At 45.7% G+C, this 13112-nt stretch overlaps 1 protein-coding gene across 1 annotated transcript in view; it reads left to right on the top strand.

Annotated features, from left to right (window-relative positions):
* The window catches only part of ROCK1 (Rho associated coiled-coil containing protein kinase 1), a 398571-nt gene that overhangs the window by 177007 nt on the left and 208452 nt on the right, over positions 1-13112 (top strand). Inside the window, exons 8-10 of the mRNA XM_033933927.1 lie at positions 2417-2555; positions 3938-4029; positions 4210-4369. Coding sequence (XP_033789818.1) covers positions 2417-2555; positions 3938-4029; positions 4210-4369 — 391 coding nt within the window. The remainder of the gene's footprint in view (positions 1-2416; positions 2556-3937; positions 4030-4209; positions 4370-13112) is intronic.

Raw genomic sequence — 13112 nt, forward strand, 5'->3', positions numbered from 1 at the left:
TACTGGGCTAGATTTGAGTGGACAGAGGCAAAAAAGGAGAAAAGTTGAAAGGGAAAAATCTGTATGTTGGAGACAGGGACTGGAGCAAGAGAGAAGAGGAGAAAAAAATAGACAGCAGACACTGGAAAGAGAATTAAAAGAGAGGCAGAATCAGAAAGAGAAACTGGAACTAAAAGCAAAATGACCAGACAACAAAAGGTAGAAAAAATAATTTTATTTTCTATTTTGTGATTACAATATGTCAGATTTGAAATGTGTATCCTGCCAGAGCTGGTGTTAAACAGCAAGCGTGAACTAGGACCTAAAAGAGAGGAAAAGTCTTTTTTATTTATTTTGTAGCCAGCGTGGGGTTGGTGAAGTTGTATCCCTATACTTCTACTAAGACTAACCCCTTTCTTTGCTGACATGCAGTGTGGGTTTTTGTGGTGGTGGCGATTGATCCAACGCTCACAGAAGTCTTGTGAGCGTCAGAGCAGCCACCGGCGCTGGGGCCCATGCTGTGCGTCAGCAAAGGGGGTATCTTAATAAAAAATCCAGCCTACGACTTAGCCTGTGTTTCAGATTTCGGCCCCTTATGTGATTTGAGTTTGACACACCCGATCTACGTTAAATCTGCTCACTTTAACCTGGAATCACAAATGTAATCTTTCTTGCTGTAAGCCGCAATGATTCCCTGTCAAAAATTATGGGATATCAGAAGCTGTATTGTATTGTAAAGATAAGTTTCTTACCTGGATAATCTTTTATCTGTTAATATACACAGGAGTATGTACAGCCCACCCTGTGCATTCTGCAATTCACCTGCTTTCTGCCTCCGATAACTCTATGGTTTGGAACTGGAGTTCTTCTCCTGTCAGTTGCATGAACATGTGTGATTAATTTTCTAATAAAGTACTGAGTTATTGAGCTTTGGAGTTCCTTGTGTGTTAGTGCTAGTTGTACACAGCAGGTTGGTTCGTTGATACACCTGTGTTGCAAGTTCATACTAGTAATTGTTCTTTTTCATGAGTTACAGAACAGAAATATATGCTATTTCTGGGAAAGTTCCCCTTGCCCTCTCCTTCTCTTTTTCTTGTTACAGTGGAGCTTGATTGCTTTGGTACAAACTGAAGAGGGAGCTATACTCCACTGGTGAAGGAGGATGAGCTGAAGATATGATTGACATCCTTTTGCAAGTGGTTTGCAAGCATGGATTCATCATCTAATGTTCAGACTCCTGTGTGTATTAACAGAAACAAGATTATCCAGGTAAGAACTTAATCTTTCAAAAGTGTTTCCTGGGGGTGCAGGAACTGAGGAGAAAGCTGGATAAATGTATGGAGGGATTCAGGTATAATGGAGTTGTCATTGGGACTCAACTACCAGGGCAATATGCCATGGGAGGATGTATGAGGTGGTAGTAATTGAGAGAGAGAGCTGTATGGGAGGGAGGGGTGTGTACTGGGAGGAGGTGGGTTTCAGAGGGAATTACCGAGGGGTGGGATGCTGGAGAGGCAGCAAAAGAGCTGTTTGTGTGTTTGTATGCACCAGAAGCAGAGATGGAGAGTGAACTGGGGGAAGTGATCTTGCTGGGGGAGAGAGAAAGAAAGATGGGAGGTGTCCATCCTAGAAAGACAGCCAAAATGGATCCTTGCTAATTAGGAGGATCCTTGTTAATTAGGAGGAGATTTCAGAGTGCTAGTAGCAGCTTAAAGAGCATTATTAATGAGAAGGAAATTCCCCAGTAGCCCTTTTGTTAAGATAAATTCAAAATTTGGGATTGGTAGTGAGTGTTTCTATTTTGGAAGAGGAAGAATTGAAAGAGGCTGTGTTTGAGAAGAAAGACTGAAAGAATCTACTAGGAAGGAGAGAAAAGAAATTCAGAGATGCTGGTGTTGGAGTGGTTCAGTAGGTGGTAGAGAGGCTTTAGAATGCAACTTCTGGGAAATGGAGAGATGTTAAAATTGCAGCTACTGGGGCAGGTATGCTATGGAGAGAGGCTAAAGCTTCAGTTTCTGGCAGTAGGTAGGTGGGTGCACTTCTCCACTCACCCATAGCAGCAATAGCTCAAACCTCTTCTCCATTGTCTCAACAACTTCAGCTTAAAACCTTTCTAGATGGGTGGGAAGGCAGTGGAGGGGAATAGTAGCTTCTTATTCACTCCTTCCCTGACACTGTAATAGCTTGCCTTACATCTTGAACATATGAATTTGCAATTTATAAATGTGAATAAATTAAATCAAAAATTTCCACTCATTCAAGTTTGATTCCTAGATCCTAAGAAAATTTTTTAAGGTCTACTCCAAAGAATGTATAACCCCCACCCCAAGAAAATCTTTACAAAGTTAATAGCATGCTGGGCCTCTAACAAGGTATATAGTAGGTGTGGATTTAGAATATAATCATGCTGCTTTGTAAAATTTCCTTTTCATTTTAGGAGACACTCCTTTCTATGCTGATTCTCTGGTTGGAACATACAGTAAGATTATGAACCATAAGAACTCTCTTACATTCCCTGATGACAATGAAATCACAAAGGAGGCAAAAAATATTATATGTGCTTTTCTTACCGACAGGTAAATTTACATTTAAAATGTAACTTGCTATAAAAGTAAAGGCAAAGTAGATTGTTTTATTTGCCCATTTATTTGAATTAATGTATCAACTGTTGTGGTAATATATACTGTATTATGAATGTTAAAAGTATAGGCAGCCTGTAGTAGGTAATATGAAATATTTTGTAGTGATTTCAAATGGCAGGACATTAGGGACCATTCCAGTGTTTGGCCTTCTCTGCTACTGGGAAAGATCTAAGCCTGAGTGTAAGTACTCCTTTTCCATTGTGAAACCATATTTGGTAGGGCCTGAAATCTACTGATAGTGTTTGGTGAGGGTTTTTTCTTTTGCACAAACTGGAAATGATGCAACAGTACATACCTTTTTGCTATCAATCAGTTCTCTCTCACAAGATGACACACCTAAGTGATTCCTAAGAACCCTTCTTAGCCTCATGCATAGTATCTGTCACTCATTAGCTGACAGAAGCCATCAGCATAGCAGACTGAGAGCTCGCTAGGACAGATAGGGAAAATGCTTGAGTACCTGATTGTAACTGCTTATTGTATATACCCGAATATAAACCTATCTTGAGTATAAACAGAAATACCATTTTTTGCCTCCCTCCCCTGTTTTTAGGGGAAGAATGTTAACTTGAATATATCTGGTATATAGTCTTCCATTCCTCCCCTTGCCTTCCCGGTGGTGCCTTGCTACCCTCCCTCCTGCCCTCCTTGTAATCTTCCTCTGCTCCCACCAACAACCCCAACCCCGTCAGACTTCAGCACTACTACCCCTACCGGCCAGCAGCTAGTATTTCCTGCCTCCTGAGCAGGAGTAACCACCTGCACAGGCCTACTGACTTCCTGGTGGTCTAGCAGTTCGCTGGGGCAAAAGCTATTCCCATTTGCTCCTGCCCATTCTTTCTCTGCAGCAAAAATGGCTGCCAAGACTTCCAGTGGCAGTCTTGTAAGGCTTTAGCAGTCTCGGCAGCCATTTTTGCTGCAGAGAAAGAATGGGCAAGAACAATTGGGAATCGCTCCTGCCCCAGCACACCACCAGGCCACCTGGAAGTCGTGGTAGACCTTTGTAGGGGGGCTACTCTTGCTTAGGAGGGAGGGAAAGCTAGCTGCCGGCTGGTGGGGATAGGGGCTGAGATCTGCCTGTTTTGGGGGGGGGGGGGGTGGCGGCAGAGCAGGAAGACTGAAATAAAAACTGAGAACCCCATTTGTGGGCCAAGTTTTTGGCCCCAAAATTTCTGTTTATATTTGAGTACAGTGTATACGGTAATACACCTTGTCCAATCAGTATATCAAATCTCAATCCCTTTCTGTTTCTATTAGCTCCCCAGGGCCGGTGTGCATGACCCAGAAAAACATTAATATGCTAATTTTGTTTGCAGGGATGTAAGATTAGGACGAAATGGCATAGAAGAAATTAAACGACATCCTTTCTTTAAGAATGAACAGTGGAAATGGGAAAATCTCAGGGAAAGTAAGTACTGTAATTTGTAATTATAGGCGTTTGCCATAGATTTTCTCTTTCACTTTGGTAGCTTCAGACTGCTGGAGCTTTTTGCCTTTTGATTCTAGAGGCAAGAAAACTTGAACCTTATGTAAACCATTACACCTGCAAAGTTAGTTATTGTTCTCACAACACTTTCTTGTTTTGTAGCTGTAGCACCAGTTGTACCTGATCTAAGCAGTGATATTGACACAAGTAACTTTGATGATCTGGAAGAAGACAAGGGAGAAGAAGAAACATTTCCTATACCAAAAGCTTTTGTTGGCAACCAACTACCTTTTGTAGGATTTACCTATTATAGCAATCGTCGGTAAGTATGCATAAAACAAAATTCTGTGCTTTATTAATTTGGCAAGTGCTTCTGTTTTATGCCTTTGTAGTTACCTTCTCCTAAGTTTAATGCCTCAGTCCATGTAGTAATAGATGGTGAATAATTTCTTGTATGCTTTACGGAGGTGTATAACAAGTTAAAGACTCTGTAGTAAGGTAGCAATAAATACACCACCATTGTAGTAATGGCAGATAAAGTTCTGTTAAAGTACATGAAAATGTAACTTAACTATTAATGATTTAAGAAATATAGAAAAATAATAAATTTCTTTGCTAATTTCAAACTGGGACTGTCTCCTTTGTAACTCTGGTACAGCACTACATACATCTGATAGCACTCTAGAAATAGTAGTAGTAGTAGTAAGATAATCCTCCTTTATCCTTGGACAAGCAGGTTGCATATTTTCACATATGGGTGATGTCATCCACGGAGCTCGGTATGGACATTAGTAAAAGTTGATTGCCACTTTAAGTTTTTAGAAACATCACAACTGCCCGCACCACACATGTACGACTTCCTTCCTGCCCAACGCTGGCTAGCAGTACCTCAGTTCTTTGTTTTCCACAGAGAGAAATGCTATTTTTTTGCACTCCGTCCAAAGCGCTTTGCTTTCCTGTCAACGTTTTTCTATTTTCTGCCCTTCACCTGCCTTTCTTGTTTTGTTTTAGTGTACTTCTTTGGTCTGTGAAAAAATAAATATTTTCCTTTTTTTGTGCCTCAGTTTGGGCCTTTTGGCCCTCTTTTTCCTACTTCAGCAGTTATTGTCAGTATCATCACTGAGTTGGGCTTTTTTTTTTTACCTCGCCGCCAAAATTTTTCCATCCATGTCTAAACCTTTCAGCAGTTTCAAAATGCGCTCTCAGTGCTAGTGCCATATTCACCCTTGGTGAATCCATGCTGACTGGGATCCCGAAGATTCCCTTCATTCAAGATCGTGTCCAATTTGCTTTTAATTAGTGTTTCCATGAGTTTGCACACTATTGATGCGAGACTCACCGGTCTATAATTCGCAGCCTCTGCCCTGCAACCCTTTTTATGCAGAGGAACGACATTAGCTAATTTCCAGTCCAGGGGACCTTTCCCCTTACTTAGGGAGAGATTGAATAGCTCAGCCAACGGTTTCGCCAGGACATCGCTCAATTCTCTGAGCACTCTTGGGTGCAAATTGTCTGGTCCCATGGCTTTGTTCACCTTGAGTCTTGCCAGTTCACTGTAAACTTCACCTGGTGTGAACTCAAAATTCTGAAACGGGTCTTCTGTGCTTTGTGTTGCCTTCAACTGCGGACCGTGTCCCGGTGCCTCACAGGTGAAGACTGAGCAGAAGTATTCATTCAGTAGTTCGGCTTTATCGGAATCTGCTTCCACGTAACTTCCGTCCGGTCTTCTAAGGCGTACTATCCCGCCTGTATTCCTTTATCTGTCACTAATATACCTGAAGAAGGATTTGTCCCCCTTTTTAATGTTTTTTGCCAGAATTTCTTCCACTCGAAGTTTTGCCTCCCTAACTGCCATTTTGACCGCTGTAGACCTGGTCCTATATTCTACCTTTGCCTCTCTTTTCTCCGTGCGCTTGTAGGAGAGAAACGCTTTTTTCTTCTCCTTAATGAGGTACGAGATCTCCGCGGTGAACCATTGGGATTTATTGTTTCTTTGTCGTTTATTTACTGATTTTATGAAGCGACTAGTTGCTTCATGTATGGTTGATTTCAGTGTTAACCACTTAGCTTCTACATCATCGGTCTCCGCTTGGTCCTGCAGCATCCGATGGACGAAATCTCCCATGCGTTTGAAGTCTGTGCCCCGGAAATTGAGTACCTTTGTTTTCGTGTTTGATCTAGGGAAGCCTTTCCTAAGGTTGAACCATACTATGTTGTGGTCGCCGGAGGCTAGCGTATCTCCTACTGAGACCTCTGAGACGGTTTCCCCCGTTGGTGAGTACCAGGTCGAGGATCGCCTGGGCCCTAGTGGGCTCCGTTAACATTTGTTTGAGACGTGCTCCCTTTATGGAGGTTAAGAGCCTCCTGCTACCGCTGGTTGTCGCTGAAAATGAGTTCCAGTCTGCATCAGGCATATTGAAGTCCCCTAGCTGTACAGCTTCTCCTCGTAGAGTGATATTCTCTATGTCTTCAAGTAATTCTGCGTCCATGTCTTCCAGTTGTCTTGGGGGTCTGTATACCACACCTAGATACAGGCATTTTTCTCTGCCTCTTGCCAGGTTTACCCATAGGGACTCCCCGGTGTACTTGACATCTGTGATCCTGGTGGTTTTGATGTCCTCTTTAATGTATAGAGCTACCCCCCCTCCTAACCTGCCCTCTCTGTCCTGACGAAGTAGATTGTAGCCCGGTATAGCCATATCCCACCCATGTGAGTCCGTGAACCAAGTTTCAGATATTGCCACCACATCTAGGTCGGCATTCCTTATTTCAGCCTCCAATTCTAGAATTTTGTTACCTAAATTGTGTGCATTGACATACATGGCCCTCCATATCTTGTGTTTGCTAAGTCCCTGTGAGGCGTATCCTACCCGAGTCGGTGTGACTCCTAAAGAACTGTTTGCAATGTGGGTACTTACCTTGGACATGGAAGCGGAGTTTCGACTCACCTCATCAGGATAATTCCTTTCTGCACTAATATGTGAATGGGTACCCTCCCCTGACTTACCTAGTTTAAAGCCCTGTGAAGCAGGCGGGCTAGTCAGTGTCCGAAGACGTTCTTACCCCTACTGGTCAGATGGAGTCCGTCTGGTCCCTGAAGTCCTTGTAGCGCTTCGTCATGGTTTAGGAATCCGAAGTTCATATCCCGGCACCATCCCTGTAGCCACTCATTCGTCCTCAGGATACGTTCATCTCTGGCTCTTCCCTTGCCTCTAACTGGGAGGATCGATGAGAAAACCACCTGCGCTCCTGTCCGCTTCAGCCTCTCACCCAGTGCTCCAAAGTCTCTGGTGATGGTCTCCGGTGTGTTCCTGGCACTGTCGTTGGTTCCTATGTGGACAAGAAGCATAGGAAAGTGGTCTCGGGGCGTGAGTAGTCTATCCAGACTGGCTGTGACATCTCGTATCCTGGCTCCAGGCAGACAGCAGACCTCCCTAGATTGCATATCCGGTCTGCAAATTGGTCCCTCAGTGCCCCTCAGCATGGAATACCCGATGACTATTACTCTGCGCTTCTTTGGGGGGAGCCGGTCAGTTGTCCCTGGAGATGGAGCTGTGTGTTGGGCCTGCTCCTGTTCCTCATCGGCAGTTCCTTCCTGAAGAATCTGGAATCTGTTCCGCAGGGTGAGTTGAGGGGTTGATGTATAGCTGCCCTGTTTGTAAGAAGAAGGAGAAGATGAAGAGATTGAAAAAGGGGGGGGGGGGGGGTCTCCTATGTTTGCCCATGGAGGAGGTCACCAGCTGCCAGGAGTCAGTGCCGCTAGCCATTTCCTGTATCCCAATTGTTGGTTTCAAAGCTGATGATTTGGGCGTCTCGAGGATGGACTTGTCATGGGCCTGCTCGGTGATTTGGGACAGCTCCTGGACGACTCCGTCGATGTAGGCCTCGTCCTCTCGGATGCTTCTCAGGCGTATCACCTCCTCCCTGAGGCTCCTTAGTTCCTGTATGAGATCTCCATTCAGCTGCGCGGCCTCCTCTGTCTGTGTAGAGACTGTAGTGTAGCGCTGGGGGATGGTCTCGGTCTGCACAGAGACCTCTGTCCACCGTCCTGGGTCCTCCTCCTTCTGCACGCAGTTCGTGGTCGCTTCCTGGATCCCCATAGCGACTGGAATACTGGTCTTGATTGTAGACTTCGCGCTTCTTGTCCTCCCTGCCATTGCTGAGTTGTAATTGAGGTCTGCCTGTCAGTAAGGTAGAGAATTAGGAAAATTCTGTGAGCAGGTGTGAGATTTTGAAAGATTAGGGTGTCTGAGAGTTGGAAGATTGGGGTATCTAGTGCTTGAAAGATAAGGGTGTCTGAGAGACTGAGAGTTTGAGATATCTGAGAGGGTTGCTGTCTGTGAGTTAGTATGAGAGCCTGTACGATTAGGGTGAAGTGTGTTTGAGAGGTCCGCTTGTTGCCCTAAGTTATCGTTGTCTTGTGTAGTTTGGCTCTTCTTAAGCTCTTCGCAAAGGCGCTCTTGGCTCGTCCCCTTTTATAGGGGGAGTTTGGCTGGTGACGTCAGGGGTGGGCGGAGTTAGCTCTCACCTCTTCCCCTGCTAGCACCGCCTTCTCTGCTCCTCTCTCTGCTTCTTCCTGCTAGCACACTCTCCGCTCACTGTTTTGCCATGTGCTCAGGACTCTTCTACCATGTGCTCAGGACTAGGCACAGCTCCTAGTCTCCCTTCGGCTGGCCTTGCACTGTGGACTCTCTGCCGTTGGCTCGTCCCCTTTTATGCGGGGAGTTTGGCTGGTGACATCAGGGGTGGGCGGAGTTAGCTCTCGCCTCTTCCCCTACTAGCACCGCCTTCTCTGCTCCTCTCTCTGCTTCTTCCTGCTAGCACACTCTCCGCTCACTGTTCTGCCATGTGCTCAGGACTCTTCTACCATGTGCTCAGGACTAGGCACAGCTCCTAGTCTCCCTTCGGCTGACCTTGCACTCATCATCTCTTTGCCACACTAAACTCTACTCAAAGTGCCCTCACCTCCAATTCCCCCCTTCACGTTCTCTCCAGGCTGCGGCTGAGTTCTTCTATAACAAAGTTCTGCAAATTCACCATGAGTTCTCAACTAGGTCACCTCCCTCTCACCTCTTCTTCCTTCAATCTATCCTTTCTGACAACCTCCCCATAACCCCTGCTACATTTTCCTCCTTTTCTGAAATCGCTGATGAAGAAACTGCACATCTTCTCTCCTCCTCCAAACCCACTAGCTGCTCCTCTAAACAGATTCTCACCACCTACTCAGTGCTATTTCTTTCACTGTCATCCCTCCTGTCTGTCACATCCTCAACCTATCACTCTCCACTGCAACTGTTCCTGATGTCTTCAAACATTGCTGTAGTTACACCTCTCCTCAAAAAAACCCTCTCTAGATCCCACATGCCCTCCAACTATCACCCCATCCCCCATCCTTCCCCTCTTATCCAAACTACTTGAATATGCTGTCTGTTGCATGGACTTCCTTTCATCTCAAGCTGTTCTTAACTCACTTAAATCAGACTTTCACCCACTGCATTCCATGGAAACTGCCCTAGCTAAAGTCTCCAATGACATATTCCTGGCTAGATCCAAAGGCTTCTACTCTATACTCATCCCTTTCAATTTATCTGGTGCCTTTGACACTTGATCATCACCTACTCCTTGATACGTTGTACTCATTGGGATTCCAGGGTTCTGTTCTCACCTGGTTTTCTTCCTATCTCTCCCATTAAACTTTCAGTGTTTGCAATGGTGGATCCTCCTCCACTGCTATCCAACTATCAATTGGTGTACCTCAAGGCTCTGACTTGGGACCTCTTCTTTTCTCCAACTATACCCACTCCCTCTGTGCACTGATCTCCTCTCATGGTTTTCAGCATCACCTCTTTGCTGAAGACTCCCAGATCTACCTCTCCACACCAGATATCTCTACAGGAATCCAGGCATGAATCTCAGCCTGCCTGTCAGACATTGCTGCCTGGATGTCTCACTGCCCTCTAAAATTGAAAATGGCCAAGACTGAGTTCCTTATCTTTTCACTTAAACCCCATCCCCCCATTCTGTATTTCTGTGGACAACACTCTCCTCCCTGTCTTGTCAGCTCACAGCCTTGGGGGTCATAAGAACATAAGAAGTTGCCTCCACTGGGTCAGACCAGAGGTCCATCTCGCCCAGCGGTCCGCACCCGCGGCGGCCCATCAGATCCACGACCTGCGAAGTGGTTTCTGAACACCTCTACAACCTACCTCAAGTTCTATCTGTACCCCTCTATCCCCTTATCCTCCAGGAACCTATCCAAACCCTCCTTGAACCCTTATACAGAGTTCTGGCCTATCACATCCTCTGGAAGTGCGTTCCATGTGTCCACCACCCTCTGGGTAAAAAAGAACTTCCTAGCATTTGTTCTAAACCTGTCCCCTTTCAATTTCTTCGAGTGACCCCTAGTGTTTGTGGCTCCCCATAGTTTGAAGAATCTGTCCTTATTTACTTTCTCTATGCCCTTTAGGATTTTGAAGGTTTCTATCATGTCCCCTCTAAGTCTCCTCTTCTCTAGGGAGAACAGACCCAGCATTTTTAACCTGTCAGCGTATGAAAAATTTTCCATACCTTTTATCAGTTTAGTCGCCCTCCTCTGCACTCCCTCGAGTACCGCCATGTCCTTCTTGTGGTACGGCGCCCAGTACTGCACACAGTACTCCAGGTGCGGGCGCACCATTGCGCGATATAGCGGCATAATGACTTCTTTCGTCCTGGTTGTGATACTCTTTTTGATGATGCCCAGCATTCTGTTTGCTTTCTTTGAGGCTGTCGCACACTGCACCGATGGTTTCAGTGATGTGTCTACCATCACCCCCAGGTCCCTTTCAAGGTTACTCACCCCTAGCAGTGTTCCCCCCATTTTGTAGCTGAACATCGGGTTCTTTTTCCCTACATGCATGACCTTGCATTTCTGTACGTTAAAACTCATTTGCCACTTGTTTGCCCAGTCTTCCAGTCTTGTTAGGTCCCTTTGCAGGTCTTCATAGTCTTCCGTGTTTCTAACCCTGCTGCAGAGTTTGGTGTCATCAGCAAATTTGATAACCTCACATTTTGTCCCCGTCTCCAGATCGTTTATAAATATATTGAACAGTAGAGGTCCCAGCACCGACCCCTGCGGAACTCCGCTCGTGACCCATTGCCAGTCTGAGTATTGGCCTTTTATTCCAACCCTCTGTTTCCTGCCCGCCAACCAGTGTTTGATCCATCGGTAGATATCCCCTTGCACCCCGTGGTTCCACAGCTTTTTATGTAGCCGTTCGTGAGGTACCTTGTCGAAGGCTTTTTGGAAGTCAAGGTAAATGATGTCTATGGATTCCCCCTTGTCCATCTGGCTGTTTATTCCCTCAAAGAAGTGCAGCAAGTTCGTGAGGCACGACCTTCCCTTGCGGAAGCCATGCTGGCTCGCCTTCAGTTGTCCATTGTTTTCTATGTGTTCGCAGATTGCATCCTTTACCATTGCTTCCATCATCTTTCCCGGAACCGAGGTCAAGCTCACAGGCCTGTAGTTTCCCGGGTCACCCCTTGATCCCTTCTTGAAGATGGGCGTGACATTTGCTATTTTCCAGTCTTCTGGGATCTCCCCAGTTTTTAGGGAGAGGTTACATATTTGTTGAAGTGTCTCTGCTATTTCGTTTCTCAGTTCTTTTAGTACCCTTGGGTGGATGCCGTCCGGGCCTGGTGATTTGTCGCTCTTTAGTCTGTCTATCTGTCTGAGGACATCCTCTTTACTTACCTCTAGTTGAATCAGTCTTTCGTCGTGTTCTCCGTTTATAAACACCTCGGGTTCTGGGATATTGGATGTGTCCTCTCTGGTGAAGACTGACGAGAAGAAATTGTTTAACCTGTCAGCTATCTCTTTTTCTTCCTTTATCGCTCCTTTCCTGTCTCCATCATCCAGTGGTCCCACTTCCTCTCTGGCTGATTGTTTCCCTTTCACATACCTGAAGAAGGGTTTGAAGTTTCTTGCTTCTCCTGCCAGTCTTTCCTCATATTCTCTCTTTGCTTTCTTGACCTCCTGATGGCATTTTTTCTGGTGTCTTTTGTGTTCTTCCTGGTTTTCCTTTGTTGGTTCCTTTTTCCATTTCTTGAAGGATGATTTCTTGTCGCTTATCGCCTTTTTGACTGCAGTTGTTATCCATGCTGGGTTTCTAGTTCGATTTTTTTTGCACCCTTTCCTAAACCTTGGGACGTACAGGTCTTGTGCCTCGAGCACTGTGCCTTTAAGCAGTGTCCAGGCTTCCTTTACGGTCTTCACCTTCCCTGAGCTGTTTCTGAGCTTTTTCCCTACCATTTTCCTCATGTCCTTGTAGTTTCCTTTTCTGAAGTTAAGTGCTGTCGTTGTGGTTCTTTTCACCTTTGGTGTTCCCATGTTTAATTTGTACTGGATCATGTTGTGATCGCTGTTCCCTAGTGGTGCTAGTACCACCACTTCCTTTGCGGGTCCCTCTAGCCCGTTGAGGATTAGGTCTAGAGTAGCCTCCCCTCGCGTTGGTTCCGTGACTAGCTGCTCCATGAAACAGTCCCTTATCACCTCTAGGAATTTAGTTTCTCTCGTGCAATTTGAGTGTCCAATGACCCAGTCTATTCCCGGATAGTTGAAGTCTCCCATAACCACCACCCTTCCACTTTTGCACACCTGCCTCAGTTCGGCCTCCAGGTCCAGGTCGTTTGCTTCTGGCTGTCCTGGTGGGCGATAGTACAGTCCCAATTTGATGTCAGCTCCTTCCCCTCCTGTCAGTTTAACCCATAGTGACTCCAAACTGTCTGCCCTTGTTGTTTCTGTTCTGGATGAAGGAATGGAGTCCTTTATATACAGGGCTATTCCTCCCCCCTTCTTGTGTGCCCTGTCCCTCCTGTAGAGTTTGTACCCTGGCAGGGCCACGTCCCATTTGTTGTCCTCTGACCACCATGTCTCTGTGATTCCTATTATGTCTAGGTCCTTGTTTCTGGCTATAACTTCTAGCTCCCCCATTTTAGTCCTTAGGCTCCTAGCATTTGTGTATAGGCAATTTAAGTCCCAGTTAGTTACTTTTTCTTTAGGATCTACTCTTGATTTGTTGCTCCTG

Source organism: Geotrypetes seraphini, chromosome 2, assembly GCF_902459505.1.
Source record: "Geotrypetes seraphini chromosome 2, aGeoSer1.1, whole genome shotgun sequence".
Classification (NCBI taxonomy): Eukaryota; Metazoa; Chordata; class Amphibia; order Gymnophiona; family Dermophiidae; genus Geotrypetes; species Geotrypetes seraphini.